General features: G+C 40.1%; 1 protein-coding gene across 2 annotated transcripts in view; it reads right to left on the bottom strand.

Moving 5' to 3' along the window:
• LOC575318 (gamma-tubulin complex component 3) overlaps window positions 1-17,226 on the bottom strand; it is a 28,491-nt gene continuing 11,265 nt past the window's right edge. For both annotated transcript variants that reach the window (XM_030981720.1, XM_030981721.1), the window contains 13 exons: window positions 16,516-16,648; window positions 15,341-15,507; window positions 14,388-14,498; window positions 13,072-13,186; window positions 12,498-12,625; window positions 11,162-11,226; window positions 9,734-9,869; window positions 8,872-9,076; window positions 8,079-8,167; window positions 7,336-7,467; window positions 3,271-3,411; window positions 1,863-1,982; window positions 1-958 (listed from right to left, as the gene is read on the bottom strand). In XM_030981720.1, coding sequence (XP_030837580.1) covers window positions 803-958; window positions 1,863-1,982; window positions 3,271-3,411; window positions 7,336-7,467; window positions 8,079-8,167; window positions 8,872-9,076; window positions 9,734-9,869; window positions 11,162-11,226; window positions 12,498-12,625; window positions 13,072-13,186; window positions 14,388-14,498; window positions 15,341-15,507; window positions 16,516-16,648 — 1,698 coding nt within the window. In that variant the 3' untranslated portion in view covers window positions 1-802. The remainder of the gene's footprint in view (window positions 959-1,862; window positions 1,983-3,270; window positions 3,412-7,335; window positions 7,468-8,078; window positions 8,168-8,871; window positions 9,077-9,733; window positions 9,870-11,161; window positions 11,227-12,497; window positions 12,626-13,071; window positions 13,187-14,387; window positions 14,499-15,340; window positions 15,508-16,515; window positions 16,649-17,226) is intronic.

Here is a 17,226-nt window from a genome sequence, read left to right as displayed (position 1 = left end):
AGAAATTCAAAAATAAACCAGCATAAACCTCTTTCACATCGACCAGTTCAGACATCTACATGAATCAGTGTTTCATCCTCAAACTGGCATCAATTAGTGTATTTTCCACTCTTTCATAGTGGAAAAAATGTACATTAAATCAACCAATATGAATGGCAACTACAGTACACACAAAAAAATCAACAATAAATTGCCAATTTGCATATGAAAATTGTGATTGTAAATTTAACTCCCCATTGCCAATATACAGATATACTTCACTGATTATCTTTTATTAAAATCCTTCTTATTCCTGAACAGCAAAACGAACTGCAACAGAAATGAACTCATAATTTCCAGCCACTTTAGTACTTTTGGCTCAGGTATTACACGTATTTCAGACCATTCTGGATCAATAGAAATATAAATAAAACACCATTTAAAAACATTAAACTGGATTAGTTCACAAGCTGAAATTGTAAGTGCTATATTGTATCCTGGCTTTTGGTAAAAGTTGGATTCTAACGCAGTAGTTAAAAAAACTACCTAAATTTCAGCTGGGCAACCCAACAATCCTACTTCATGGCTCAGATAAGAACTTCAAGATCTATGAGCATGTTACGCAATCATTGTAAATAGGCCATTGAAAGTAAACTTAGGAATTTTAGCAACTGCCTTGGTTTCTCAGCTGACAAACCTATCAAAATTTAAGCAATATACCGGCATAAGTGACTCCGTCAAAACAAAATCTGCATGTACATAGCGTATAAAAGTCTATTCAATGGAAATGTATGCCCTCTATCTAGGCTTTCAAACCAGGTGTTTAAAACACTCTTTTCTTCTTGTTGGCTGTCATAGGGCTGCGTAGCTTTGGTTCTTTCGCACGGTACACCTCGTTGAAGTCTAACCTGACCGCAAGGAGGCGGAGACTGTCGTCGGGGTGATTCGTCAACATGACGAGGAATTTCTGCACCATGTCCTGGATAAAAAAACACAAAGGAACAAACAATACATGAGCAATGTACACAAAACTTCACATCTTTAAATATGCAAAGACACCCAAACAGCAAGGTAGCCTGTACAGTCAAACCTGCTTTAGTGACCACCTGTCTACAGAGACCACATTTTGTTTCCCTTGAAAATGGTTTCTCATTGAAACATGTACTAAAGAAACCTGTCTACAGAGACCACTTTTTGTGTTTCCCTTGGGCGGTCGCTACAGACAATTTTGACTGTACCTTAACAGTGGAAGACTGTATATGCCTTTTTATTTTATCCTGTTTTCATGAATTTATTGAACTGTTGTGACACAGGAGATCTGGTTATCAATGCCTTCAAATTTAATGTGAAGTTTGTTGGTGAATGTACTGGGCACATGCACAGGAACTTGTACAAGTCTTGTCTGGTATTATATCATTTCACGGTCCTATCGAACTATCTTCTCAGTCATTAAATTTTTTTTTATCTAATTGTAATGATAAGAATGAAGAATTACAAAAGTATGTTATATAATTTGTGATATAAACTTTTACTCCAAATTTCACACTAGACAACTCCATATTACGACTAGCGCAGAGTTGCCAAATCTTGTTATCTATAGTAAACTGCAATAGCTGTTTTAAACTACTGATATTGATGCATTTGATTGACGGAGAGCGGATTTCTTACAGAAATGTGACACCTGTTGTTGATAACAAGTTTTATGAAACCAGGCCCAAAAGTAATAGAAACCGTGATAAAACCTGGTACAAACTGAGCAAGTAAGGCCTTGGAACACCCCACCACCTGCTTCATACCCCCCTCCAAACACCCCCAACCCCTTCCCTAGTTATCATAGGTCAGAAGAACAGCATAATCATATGAAATTGTAGAGAATTACAAACCTGGTATGATTGAGATAGCACTTTAAGCTGGGCCTTGGAGGACGGGAGAAAGGTCCTGAGGAAATCTACTTTCTTCTTCGCGTGCTCACCTTCCTCCAGCGCTGTCATTCCCCATTCTCCCTAATTAACGAAAAAAGAAAGTCAAAGAAGATGAAGGATGAACAAGAAGATGAAGAAAAAAAGGAAAATCTTCAAAGAAAAAAGGAAACCACATCACAGACTCATTGGCCCAAAGAGAGGTTTAAATATAACCCATGGTATAAATCTTCATTTACATAACCCATGGTCTAAAATTAGCACAAGATAAGCGTACCTTGCCTTGTGCACATCTAATATTGGCCCTCTGATTGTGTACGCGATGAATTACGCTAACTTTAGACCATGGGTTATGTATATGTGGATTTAAACCATGGATTTAATTTAAACCTCCTACATGAATTTGGGCCATAGTCGGAGGAGGGAGTTGCCAATTTCAAATTCCAATGCTTAATGATCTCCGATTAGTTCTTAACTTTCTTGCTCTTTAGTTTTTTGAATCAAATTCTTATCTAAATTCTCAGCTTAATTATCAAAGAACTATTGGCTTAAAAGCCGAAGTCCAGGGCCCTGTTGCATTAAACTTGTTATCAATAACAATCGCTGAATTTCTATGACAAATTTGATCTCAGCCAATCAAATGCCACAATTTCAGTAGCTAATAACAGTTATTGTAACTTGTTATTGATAACAAGTTTCATGAAACAGGACCCAGATGTGATTGTTGCATCAAATATGGAGTAGATGCAGAGCCATAATTTGACTATCTAGAGCTAGAACCTCTTATACCTCGAGTAGTATACTTCCGACACTGTCATTCAAAAAAGTTAGATTACACTTGAAGTGCAACAGCATAATCATCACCAATAATTAACCTGCATTTGTTTAAGAGACAGCCTTTTTGTGTCCCTTGGCTTGTGCTTTAACAACCTTAGAGCCAGTTGACTAACTGGATTTGCTTCTTGCAAAACCCGAATCTGTCCCAACATGTAATGTCCACTGATGGTTTATAACAGCATTCCCCAATGTGAATATTTCACAAATTGCAAAATATTCAAATTTGTAAATTCATTTATTTTGTGGCTCAAAAATTTCACCAGTCTGGACCACTCTTAAACTTGCAGAACACTCCTACCGCAAAAGCAGAAACTTTTGCATGCATGAAATGTTTCAGATTTCGGTAGTGATTCGGATTTGTGTAAGTTTCATAACGCAAAATAATAAAATCATTACTGACTTGTCACTTTTGCTATTTGTAAGAGACTTTTGCTATGGAGGTCACCCTGCTTTACAGATTGTGAAAATTTCATGTCGTTAATGTTTTTGTATTTTTCGGTGAATTAAGACTGAATCTAAACAAAAGTTCATTCACCTGTCCTGTCCTAGCTTTGATGGCCTTTGTAATGGCTAGTCTCCTATTCAGCTCCTCCAAGGCATTTGTGTACATAGCTTCCTGGGTATTTTGGAACTTGATGATGAGATCAAAGATTGCCCGCAGCTGGGTCAATAACGGCTGAAAAGAGAATAATAATAATAACAATAATACTTAGAACAACAACAACAATACACTTTACACTTATAACATTAAGAACAACAAAAAGGACAATTACAAATATAACAATAAATAATAATATTGGATATTTTTTATAGTTCACATATCACGTTCATGTACGTACCTCCCCTCTCCCTCCTTCCCTCTCTCTCTCTCTCTCTCCCCTTCCCTCTCCTTCCTATAATCTTCCACCTATTTCTTACCCTTGACTCTTCATCTAGCAACGCTCTTCTCAGGATTGTATCTAGGAAGATTTCATGAGTAGCAATGATCTTAACCCTATTTAGCCCGGGGGGGGGCTTGAGAAGCCCCCCCCTCGACATTTTTCGCGATAATTTTTTAACGCAAGAAAATCTTGCACTAAAATTTTGTGACTTTTTTCTTTCGAGTCTTGCGCAACTTTTGAAAGAAATTTTTCGAAAATCGGACCTACCATTACAAAGTCACGTGTCCTTTTGTCTTCGCATGTCAGCCCGAAAATCGCTCATTTTTGTGATTTGTGTACAAAACATATGGAAATCTCATTTTTCAAATAAAGAGGTAAAACATTGGTTATTTGGTCTTGTTTAGATTTTAGGTGTTTATTTTGGGGTCAAAATAGTTGAATTATAGTTGGAAATGAAATAAAACAACAAAAACAATAAAATACATAAGTTAAAAAAACAAAGAAATACATAAGAAATTATCAAAACAATAGATAACATAAGGAATAACCCTGGTTTTTCAAATTTTTGTGTTGTATTATTATTCCAAATGGTCTAACAAATATATGTAGTGAGAAAGAATGCTTAAATATGAATAATGTCTGATTTATGGGCAAAAATGTGAATTTAATGACCTTATTTGCATAAATTACCATAAATATGCAAATGAGTGAATTTTTCAAAAAAATTGAAATTACCATAGTATTCTATACACTTCACTTGACATGTATGCAAATTTTCGCGGCGATCGGGCGTTTCACGGCCGAGATCACAGGGGGGGGCCTGAGAAGCCCCCCCCTGGGCTATGCAGTTTCAAAATAGCCCGGGCTAAATAGGGTTAAGGCCCGGTCACACAGCCCTTCGCGTCTGTATCGCGGGTAAAATTTCGCGATTTTTTTTTGCCCGCGGTTGCCCGTGGTGGAAAATGTGCAAAATTGGCTTATACCCGCGGTTAACCCGTGGTATGCCCGCGAAACAGACGCCGGCGACTGTTCCGCGTCCTTATCGCGGGTGAAGCGCGGCGGTACCGCGGCCTACCACGCTTACACGCGGTACACACGCTAATGCACGTGATAACAACGCGGTACAGACGCGGAACAAACGTGCTATGACCGTGCTCCACCCGCGATTACCCACTAAAATTTCGCGTCCAATTCCGCGTGTAACCACGTCTTAACCGCGGCCGTAGCACGTCCTAGCACGTTCGTTCCGCGTCTGTACCGCGTCTTTACCGCGTGTGTACCACGTGTACCGCCCGCGATTACCCGCGGTCTAAATTTTTGGGCAGCCCAAAACTTTTTCGCGCGGCCAACCGCGTGTGAATTTCTTACCGCGTGTAACGACGGGTAAAGTACGGCTGTATCGCGTCTTTATCGCGACCTCAACGCGTCCAACAGCGTCTGCTTCACGGGCAGAAATTTTTGGCCGTGATTCGGCCGCGATACGCCCGTAAAGGGCTGTGTGACCGGGCCTTTATCAAGGTCCTCACCTGCACGAAGGTATGTATCTCTCTCTCTCTCTCTCATTCCCTCTCCCTCCTAAAACCTTCCACCTATTTCTTACCCTTGACTCTTCATCTAGCAATGCTCTCCTCAGGATTGTATCTAGGAAGACTTCATGAGCAGCAATGATCTTATCAAGGTCCTCACCTGCACGTACGTACCCCTTTCTCTCTCCCCTCCCCCTCTCCTTCCCTCTCCCTCCTAAAACCTTCCACCTATTTCTTACCCTTGACTCTTCATCTAGCAATGCTCTACTCAGGATTGTATCTAGGAAGATTTCATGAGCAGCAATGATCTTATCAAGGTCCTCACCTGCACGTACGTACCCCTTTCTCTCTCCCCTCCCCCTCTCCTTCCCTCTCCCTCCTAAAACCTTCCACCTATTTCTTACCCTTGACTCTTCATCTAGCAATGCTCTTCTCAGGATTGTATCTAGGAAGATTTCATGAGCAGCAATGATCTTATCAAGGTCCTCACCTGCACGTACGTACGTATCTCTCTCTCTCTCTCTCATTCCCTCTCCCTCCTAAAACCTTCCACCTATTTCTTACCCTTGACTCTTCATCTAGCAATGCTCTCCTCAGGATTGTATCTAGGAAGACTTCATGAGCAGCGATGATCTTATCAAGGTCCTCACCTGCACGTACGTACGTATCTCTCTCTCTCTCATTCCCTCTCCCTCCTAAAACCTTCCACCTATTTCTTACCCTTGACTCTTCATCTAGCAAAGCTCTTCTCAGGATTGTATCAAGGAAGACTTCATAAGCAGCAATGATCTTATCAAGGTCCTCACCTGCACGTACGTACCCCTCTCTCTCTCCCCTCCCCCTCTCCTTCCCTCTCCCTCCTAATACCTTCCACCTATTTCTTACCCTTGACTCTTTATCTAGCAACGCTCTTCTCAGGATTGTATCTAGGAAGATTTCATGAGCAGCAATGATCTTATCAAGGTCCTCACCTGCACGTACGTACGTATCTCTCTCTCTCTCTCTCTCTCATTCCCTCTCCCTCCTAAAACCTTCCACCTATTTCTTACCCTTGACTCTTCATCTAGCAATGCTCTTCTCAGGATTGTATCTAGGAAGATTTCATGAGCAGCAATGATCTTATCAAGGTCCTCACCTGCACGTACGTACCCCTTTCTCTCTCCCCTCCCCCTCTCCTTCCCTCTCCCTCCTAAAACCTTCCACCTATTTCTTACCCTTGACTCTTCATCTAGCAATGCTCTCCTCAGGATTGTATCTAGGAAGACTTCATGAGCAGCAATGATCTTATCAAGGTCCTCACCTGCACGTACGTACCCCTTTCTCTCTCCCCTCCCCCTCTCCTTCCCTCTCCCTCCTAAAACCTTCCTATTTCTTACCCTTGACTCTTCATCTAGCAATGCTCTACTCAGGATTGTATCTAGGAAGATTTCATGAGCAGCAATGATCTTATCAAGGTCCTCACCTGCACGTACGTACCCCTTTCTCTCTCCCCTCCCCCTCTCCTTCCCTCTCCCTCCTAAAACCTTCCACCTATTTCTTACCCTTGACTCTTCATCTAGCAATGCTCTTCTCAGGATTGTATCTAGGAAGATTTCATGAGCAGCAATGATCTTATCAAGGTCCTCACCTGCACGTACGTACGTATCTCTCTCTCTCTCTCTCTCATTCCCTCTCCCTCCTAAAACCTTCCACCTATTTCTTACCCTTGACTCTTCATCTAGCAATGCTCTCCTCAGGATTGTATCTAGGAAGACTTCATGAGCAGCGATGATCTTATCAAGGTCCTCACCTGCACGTACGTACGTATCTCTCTCTCTCTCATTCCCTCTCCCTCCTAAAACCTTCCACCTATTTCTTACCCTTGACTCTTCATCTAGCAAAGCTCTTCTCAGGATTGTATCAAGGAAGACTTCATAAGCAGCAATGATCTTATCAAGGTCCTCACCTGCACGTACGTACCCCTCTCTCTCTCCCCTCCCCCTCTCCTTCCCTCTCCCTCCTAATACCTTCCAACTTTTTCTTACCCTTGACTCTTCATCCAGCAAAGCTCTTCTCAGGATTGTATCCAGGAAGACTTCATGAGCAGCGATGATCTTATCAAGGTCCTCACCTGCACGTAAGTACCCCCTCCCTCCCCCCCCCCCCCCCCCCCCCCCCCCCTCTCCCTCATAATATCTTCCACCTATTTCTTACCCTTGACTCTTCATCGAGCAACGCTCTCCTCAGGATTGTATCCAGGAAGACCTCATGAGCAGCGATGATCTTATCAAGGTCTGCTGCCTCTGTCACGTCCTTCCACATCTCATCCCAGGAACATGCCATCACCTGGATAATAGACAGTGGTACATATAGATCACAGTTATCACAATCACACCCTTTGCCATAATGAAAGTTTGGTGCATCACAATGAATTGTTTCTCCAAAAGAACTCAGTCAGTTTGCATTTAAATGTGTTGTGTGTGTGTGTGTGTGTGTGTGTGACTTTGCTCCTGAAAAAAGCATATGTAATGCATCTCATTTAAAACATTCAATTGATTCTCTCACTTTAATACTTTTGCGCAAGTCGATTTTTGCACTCTCTTAAACAATGTCTCCTGTTCATCCAAGAGTGATCACATACCACATAAAAATGATACCAAATTAATTGGGATAAAACACTCTTCTATAAGATGTATAATAATTTACTGTCCATAAAACATTTTAAAAATAATTAGCATTTTCTAGGTGTACACCTTGTTTTTGACTCACACTGTATACCACGACAACTCCACAAAAACTAGCATCATCATTATTATCAATATTTCAAACGTTCTAGGGACACTATATACACCCTCCTTATAATAAAATGCACACAATTACATAATAAACAGGTTCACAGTGAGAATTAAATTCAAGTTTAAATCATGAATTTGTTTGAACATGTACTAATGTCTCACCTCAAAGTTAATGTAGTACTGCATCTGGTTGACAAAGTGTATCATCTCAGCAGCGATCACGTGACATAGATGGAGGAGAGGTGATAGTTCTAAATGATAAAGATATTATAGAATTTAATTAATAAAGGTCTATTAAAGCCCCACTGCACTACTCATAGCTACTTGCACCCTCTATATAGCCACCAATGCCTAAGCGGTGACTGTTGGTCCCCCATGGTCCTCTTTTTCTTATGTTAATTGAGAGCTAATTTGATGAGATAACCACCTGTCAGTGATCTTGCAGGGAGGTCTAATCCCTCCTGGCCAAACTAGTACAGATGGGCTTAAGAAGGGTCTATGAAATAATTCAATACCATAGGTCATATATCTTACTTTCAAACATCCCAGATTGGTTATGACACTACAAGCAGACCTGCAGTAAAAATTCTTCTGTTGACGAAGGAAATTTCTGTGGACAAAGCTCCAATTTCTTTTCTGTTGACGTAAAAGTCAACAAAGACAAGGGGGGTGTTTCACAAAGATCCTAAGTTAAAATTAATTCTAAGTTGGACTTAATAATTATGGAAAGCCGTTAGCATCTATGAAAATATTTTGTAAAAGTTGTTTTACAAGGCATAAAATGTTGATTCAAATCATTCATGATTTCTATTATTAAGGAGATTTCATGTTCTTGATGTGGAATTTATGAAAAGGCTACAAATGGCTCTCCATAATTTTGAAGTCCAACTTAGAGATAAATTCAACTTAGGATCTTTGTGAAACACCCCCCTGGGCATCTGAACTCATGTCTCACCTGGGACAGCTCTCAAGGCCTTGGCGTTGGTCATCTGTCCCTTCCACACCTGGGCCAAGACGTACTCCATCCGCTTGGCCCTCCAGAGGAAGTTGAAGACTCGCAGGTACAGGATCTTGCAGCTATCGGTGAAGACAGTGCTGATAGGACCGTGGAGATGGTAGTCCAGACTGAAGACGTCCCAGCCTGTGTCTCCTGGAGAGATCTATGACATCAATATAAGATAAGGAAATTAAACAGCCTGAGATAGAGGGTCTTGCATCTTAAAACATTCCAGCTAAAGCTACGGTCACAAAAGGTTCATACGAACGATAATTTCATACGAATCTCCCCGTTTTTCCATTGTCTGAAAATCGTTCGTATGGCGTTCGTAATGGCATTTGTGACAGGGGCTTTATGTCTCCTGAATCTACAGTATCAACGTCAGGGAATCATGTTGAATTATTAAGATTAAAAGATCAAACAGTTTGGTGTAATGACAGTATCTCTAACGTTCAGCCCATCTGCCCTGTAAATACCTATATTATCCACAAAAGAGAATGAAATTAATGATTCTGAGATGGAGGTTTTTTTTTGTTATCAGTAAAAACAGTACTAATAGGGCCATCAAGATAGTTTTCCAGACTGGAAACATCCCAACCCATATCTCTAGGAGAGATCTATGGCATCAGCCATGGCATCAGCCATCAACAAACTGAAAAAGAGGTGTTTCAAAATTGACATCAATTTCTCACATCTCACAGACTTTAATAGTTCTTAAAAGAACACGGAATAATTGTAAGGTCTGATGACCGCCCCCCCCCCCCACACACACACACACACACCCTGTGAAGGAAAGCAATGACAAGTAAGACAACCTCACCTCCAGGAGCCTGACATCGAGACGATTGAGTATATCAGAATCATCGAACTGAGCGTTGGTTGCTCTGACTGCAGTCTCTAGGACTCCGTTCAGGTTGTGAAGGTACAGCATGTTGGCTGGCTTGGCAAGATCCGCTCTGCAGAGGCGGCATGAAAAAGAGAAGAAATTATTATTAAATGATCCACCATGATTTATGTTGATACTATGTGATGTTTTACTTGATATAAAAAGGATCAATAAAACATGAAAAAAAGTTTTTTTTAAAAGAGAGAAAAAAAATCATTATTAAAGTGACCCGGTAGCATTGCCTCAGATTCTGAAACAAAATCCTGAATTGAGCTCATGCTGCAATCATAATTATAAACTGTTAGGACAGTCAGGAATACAATGACGTTTACAAGGTGATCGCCTGTCTGATTATCAAGATATTTATGATTGGAAATTGAAATTTCATTTTTTGTTTTCCTAACACTACAGTCTATTGGGGAAAACGAGTATGTTAAAAACGGTCACTCAAAGATTTTTACTTTTTTGAGCACTTCATGCTCATTTTGGGGGGCTTCAAAATTACACCATTTCACAGACACTGATAACACGTAGGGCCATGCATCTCAGATTTAACATCGTTAAACGATCCCTTTAAAGCTATTCAAACATGAGATTTCTTACGAAAATCAATATGGCAAAAGTAAAAGAAATATTCATAGTGCACTTCATACTGCCGCATCTTATGCATGTAGAAGACAGCATACAGGAAGCAGACAGCAAGAAACTGTGAAAAATTGCTTGGCTTGAGAAAGTCCTAAGGAGTGGATAAAAGCTTTTGTTCTAAATTTCAAAGAGAAATCCAACCTTGATGGCGAACTACTCTAGAGGATAGCAGAAAAATCAGAGAAGTAGACCGATAACATTTTGAATGAAATCGGACAAACTTTGTAAAGTTATGAATTTTTGGTATTGGCTCTTCAAATTGGCTAAATCAGAAATGTCTCAGGGATGTGTGGCAACTTTCTTATTTGTTTCAACACACAAAATGACTAAAATGTCAATTTGTCAATATTTAAGACTCAGGGGATCTAATCTCTTTAGAGGACTTTCAACGAAGATGAAAAAACAGAAATTAACAAAATGTTTGTACATGAAAAACTGAAGAGTTACCCACAACTACGTCACAATCCAGTGACCAAACTGCCAATTTGAGAATCACATCGAAGTGTTGATCTCGTCTTCAAACATTCATAACTTACTTATTATTGGTCCAATATATTTCAAACTTTTGCCATGCTGTTTATCTTATTCTTCTGCTTTCATACAAATGAACGTGATACAAGTGTTGGATTGTCCCTTTTTAAAGGTTTAAACCGGCAATTTCGACTAAAATTTTCAGCAGCTGTTTGTTGGATTTCATTCTCCTGTAGTCCCACTTACTCTAGAAGGTCCATCAAGTGCTTGATGAAGTCACCCTGTCCAAGTAGAAGATACCTCCTCATTGCCTGCAAGTAAATAAGTTAATAATAATAATATAAAAATATCTAGGAGCGCTAAAAACAATAAATATAATTGTACTTACAAATACAGATAAATGAAAAGAGGACAAGAATTTATAGTCTCACAGGAAGTAGATCACATAGATCACTGGGGAAAAGGTAAGTTTTGAGGGATCTTTTGAAGGTGGTGCGACAGGTAATTTCCCTTATGGAAAGGGGGATGTTGTTCCAAGTCTTTGATGTGGCTACTGCAAACGTTTTTCAGCTGCTGAGAGTCTAGATTTGAGAATGATAAGTTACATGGGACTATTAAGCATTGGAATTAACAGTCTCATATGCTGGAGGAGCAAGAGTGAAGTCATTTCTCAAATGCTCTTCTGGGAGCCCTCAAGGGGCAAACGCACCAGAGGGCGCCCAGCAATGACTTACATTGATCATTTAGAAAAAGACACCTGTCTACCAAGACAAGAGCTCCCAAAGATCATGGAGAATAGAACTGAATGGAAAAAGCTTGTCAAATCAGTGCGAGTACGCTCGACCTAGTGGTAGTATGCATAGCAGCTGTGAATACATCTTCCCTGTCGAGAATCATCTGTTCAGAAGGGCGTTTACTCTGTGTTACAATATATGAGAGTAAGTACCCTTCTGGCACCAAACAGTGGATATATTCAGTGTTATTCAGTGTGATATATCTCAAGCTTCAGTTGAGTATATAAATCTAAAAGTTAACAGCACCACCTTGTGGTGATATGTCAGGCATGCACTACAAGAGAGATACAATCATTGGAATTTACTAAGTAAATTGATCTTTCTGATCCCTTGAATTTCACTGTAGTTCAATTCTGTGTCAATTTTCACTGTGGTCTATAACCCAGTCAATGTGGTCTAGAACCTTCTCACTGTGGTCTAGAACCTAATCACTGTGATGGTCTAGGACCTAATGACTAAGGTTCAAATCCCGATTACTGTGGTGCAGGACCCAATCACTGAGGTCCAGGACCCAGTCAGTGATCTAGAACCCACTCACTGTGGTCTAGGAACTAATCGCTGTAGTCTAAGAACCAGCTTTATGGAGTTCTAGGAACTTGAAATTGTATGTAGGATCTTTAGAAGTCTCTTGCTGGTACATCTGTACACAAGGTCTAAGACCTGAATCAATGTGGTCTAGGAACTAATTACTGTTGTCTAGAACCTTGTAACTGTGGTCAAGGAACCCAATCACTGTGGTCTAGGACATAATCACTGGTCTAGGAACTAACAATGGTCTAGGAACTAACCTTTAGGTGATCTTGAAACTTGAACTCTGTCTGTAGGATGTGTAGAAGTCTCTTGCTTGTGTCTCTGTATTCAATGTCAATCACTTGCTGGAATGAGCCATCCATGTCTTGCTGTAGTAGCATCTCGGCTGGAAAATGTCAAGATTCAAGATTCAATTATTTGTAATTGTCCCTGTATAATACAAGGGACCCTTGTACATAAAGACCACTCAAGGGAAACATGAAAAATGGTCTTTATATACAGGTTCTGTTCATACAGTTTTTCAATGAGAAACCATATTTAAGGGAACAAAAGATGTGACCTTCATAGACAGGTGGTCTTTCTGTACAGGTGGTTGCTAAAGTAGGTTTGAATTGTACAGGCATTTATTTACCATTGGTGTTACATGCAATATAAACAGAGACAGGACATAATAAAGACAAAAGCACAAGGTTGGTAGAAGCTTCAAAAAATACATTTCATGAGTATCCCTAACCAATGAAAGTTTTCTGTATCAAGCACCATTTAGTTTTGCAAAATTCCTCACTGAGTAATTATCTCGTAATGCTTTCCCTCTGTGATATGAAAACTTACTGTTCTGATAGCTGTTGGTATTCGATGTTGATGTCATCAGGGACTTCCCCTTGATTAGGGTGTGGTCCTTACAGACCTGCCTCAAGAAGTTGATGGCTTTCCCGATCGACAGAATCTAGACAGGAAATAAATATGTTGAAATTCTGTTATACAACACAATGTTATATGAACAGACTGGACCCAAGTCTTTGAAGAATATTTGCTGCATGCAATTAAATGATAAGCATGTGACTTTATTATTTAGAATACAATGAGTTTCATTTGTCTCATATTGTGATCAAAAAGTTTACTTTTTGTCAATTAACTATGTCTATAGCCTCTGTAACTAGTCGAAAACTAGCTTATAGTGAGGTTTTATCAATACGGGCCCTGGACACCAAAATCGCTATTTGCACTAAAGGATATAAATGTTTACTGCTTAAAGGGAGAAGGTCTTTAGTTTCCATGTGCAGTAGGTCATAATTCTCTGACACCAGACTTGGTTGAAATCACCATTAATGGGTGTACAACTTTCACACACAGCAAACACATGGTCCCATCAAGAAATATCCCCTAGTCTCTCACAGAGTCTTTGGGTGAGGCAAATGTAAGATAATGATTTTTCCATATGGGGCAATTGGTGGAAAATGCAAAGCATTACATAAGGCCTGTTGATATCATAAAACTGAAGGATAATGCTGGTGATTGACAACACCTGTTATTGGATAAATACCCGAATGGTGTCAAATTCCCCATGAGAGCCCACTACTATCCGTCTGTAAAGGGATTGGGTACCTTTGTCTCAGATTCCGAAACAAAATCCTGGATTTAGCTCATGCTTCAATGATAATTATAAACCTTTCACAAGCCAATGGCATGTTCGATTACCAGGATATTAATGATTGGAAATCGAAATTTCTGTTTTTGTTTTCCTAACAGTTTTTATAACACTGCAGTCTATTGGGGAAAATGGGTATTGTAAAACTGGTCACTCAAATTTAAACTTTTTTGAGGCACTTCATGATCATTTTAGAGAGCAATTTTTGTAAGGGTTTCAATATTACACCATATCACAGACACTGATCACACGTAGGGCCGTGCATCTCAGATTTAACATTGATAAACGATCCCTTTAAAGACCGTCAACACTACTGGGCCAGAAGGGATTAGACCACACAGCGAGGTCACTGACAGGTGACTCATTAACGCAGCTCTCAACTAACATAAGAAAAGGAGGATCATGGGGGACCAACAGGCACCGATTGGGGAAGTTTTCTATATAGAGGGAGCAAGTAGCTACAAGTAGGACAGTGGGGCTTTAAGATTGGTCAACTCACCTTCCTGGCCTGTTCCATACTGATGAAGGATGGTATCATGGACTTGCGCAGGGAATACTTGTCATGCCACAGCTTCTCCTCCTTCACTGTCGGGTCGGCTGCTACAAAAAACTGTGATTGAAATACCAAAATAGTTGCATCAATTATATAGCGCTATTCCTGTCCTAAGATATATCAGTGCGCTTCACATATATTACATAATTATTTCCCTGGCTCTAACTCTGGCAGCCGTTATCAGCGCTCAGCGCATTTCAAGGAATAATCCTACCAGGTACCCATTTACCTCATCTGGGTCGAGTGTGGCAAACGTAGATTAATGTCTTGCCAAAGGACATAAGTGCTGCTGCGGGACTCGAACCGACGACCTTGTGATCCACAGTCCGGGTACATATCTACTCGACCACAACACCTCTAAACTACCGAAACAGTTGAATCAATTAATCACACAGTCAAACTTAAAGCTTATCTGCACTAGTTTGGCCAGGAGTGATTATAACTCTCTGCATGGTCACTGACAGGTGGTTATCTCATCAAATCAGCTCTCAATTAAAATAAGAAAAAGGGGACCATAGGGGACCAATGGTCACCGATTAGGCATTGTTTGCTATATGGAGGGCGCAAGTAGCTATAAGTAGTGCAGTGGGGCGCGAAAGTATTAGTTATTTACAAGAGATAACCAGATGAACTTAATTTAGTTAATTTACTTTTAATTAAGGAACTTTACATAACTATCTTGATCTAAGGAGACACGAATGAACGAACCAGATGAAATTATATTTGCTGACAATTCCCTTTTATACCCATACAGATGCATCAATTTATCAAGCAATCAAAACTTAAGGTATAAATTATTTAAAAGAGATAACAGGACTAAATATTATTTGCTGACAATTCCCTTTCATACAGTTGCATCAACTACCACCTTCTGATTTACTAGTCCTACTTGTCCTTACCTCATGGTACTTGTCCTCGAGCTGCCCATCAAAGATCCATCCATCCAGCATGGTCCTGATAGGGAAGGCCACCAACCGCAGGATGTGCTTGACCAGTAGCCTGGTCGCAGGGTCACCGTGTAACGTGTAGGAATGGATAGCAGATGCCAACGCTCCTCCCTTCTTATCTGCAAAAATACGTAATAATAATAATAATAAAAACGGTGCTTATAAAGCGCTTACCACCGAAGTCTCGTCGCACAAGAGAGGAGAAAAAGGACATGTTTCATTGTGTTGGGCCAAGGTATTCATTGTTGGTTTTTTTGTTTTGTTTAGCCGACTGCTAATAAGCATGTGTATGCATGTAAGTAAGCAACTAAGGGACTGATAACTTTAAAGGTATAGACCAGTTCTGATCATGTGATTGCATTGTGAAAGAAACGCTGTCGAATTGATCAGAAAAAGTTGATTATCTGGCTTATAAGTATTGTTGTGCACTGCAAGGTTCTGGAATCATCAAAATGATAAGAAATTTGGCCCAGTCTTGGTAAAGTTACAAGCACTGTACACAGAAAGATGTATTACAGGGCTACACAAAAATGTGGCATAGAAATCCATCCCGATTTTTAGGCTGTTGCATGCCATATTTTGAATGGATAGCAGACTAGCCTGCCCACGTCTACAAGACCCCTGCACCCAAGAAGAACTAGAAGCATGGACCCCCTGCATGATGCAATGCATCCAACACTGGATTGGGACAATCTTATCAAGGGTGAACGCTGTGGCGTAGTGACTCGCAAAAAAAATGCCTTTAGATTTTAAGGTGTAGTGGGCTAGTGGATAAGTCACCTGACTGTAGATCACAAGGTATGGGGTTCGAGTCCCGCCGCGGCACTAATGTCCTTTGGCAAGATGTTAATCTACACTTGCCACTCTCCACCCAGGTCTTTAAATGGGTACCCGGTAGGATGCGAAAGTTAATGTGGTTGGATGAGTAAGTGTGCGCTTGCAAAATGGCGACTGGCCGGAATGCTCCCCCGGGAGTGGAGAATGTGCATACGTTATGTGCAGGTAAGCCTGAATCCGATGACAGGGGTAATAATATATACTGCGCCTAAAAACAAATCATTAGGTGGGTTATAAATGTGATCTATTATTATTATCATTAAATAAATAAGTTCTAAATTATTACTTACCTGCACAACCATCCACCAGGATGGCCAGCTGTTTCATCCTATGGATAGGGTCAAAGGTCCAAACATTGAGACGGAACAAGGAGAGGTTGCTAGGCGACCCATCCTCGAGACCCATGTCTTGCTCTTGAAGTTGCTGTCAAAGAGAAAAATGATTGCACTTCTTAATATCAAAATGGCATGCGATACAACATTGGTCTGTTGTCTCCACATGATAGCGTATGTAATTGATTGATTTCAGATGTGTATTGATCAGGGCACCATCTCATGAAAGAGTTGCGATTGATCCAAATCAATCGCAAGTTTGCAGTCCCTTATCTCTTATGTAAATAGTTGCGATTAATCGCAACTGTTGATAAGATGAGGCCTGGATTTGACCAATCGCATCCATGCGCTAATACTTCATTTCAAAATCTGAAAAATGGGGAAAAAAGAGTTCTGCCTACATCTATGCATACTTGGCAACCCTCAATAGCAAAATTAGGAACCTCCAAAGCAAAAAATTAGAATATAGTGCATTTTTCAATACTTTTATACAATAGATATTATCAGAAACTGAGAGGAATATAGGGTTCATAACATTAGTTTGAAGGCCCCAAAATAGAACCCATTCCTCCAAAATAGGAATGGTTGGCAGCTATGCTTTAATTACATGATACTGAGTAGATATCTACACATATCTACTGATTTTTTCTTCTTTTCTATTCAAGTTTG

The sequence above is a fragment of the Strongylocentrotus purpuratus genome, unplaced genomic scaffold, assembly GCF_000002235.5.
Source record: "Strongylocentrotus purpuratus isolate Spur 01 unplaced genomic scaffold, Spur_5.0 spur5_scaffold_12, whole genome shotgun sequence".
Taxonomy (NCBI): domain Eukaryota; kingdom Metazoa; phylum Echinodermata; class Echinoidea; order Camarodonta; family Strongylocentrotidae; genus Strongylocentrotus; species Strongylocentrotus purpuratus.
This window is presented reverse-complemented; position numbering and strand designations above follow the sequence as displayed.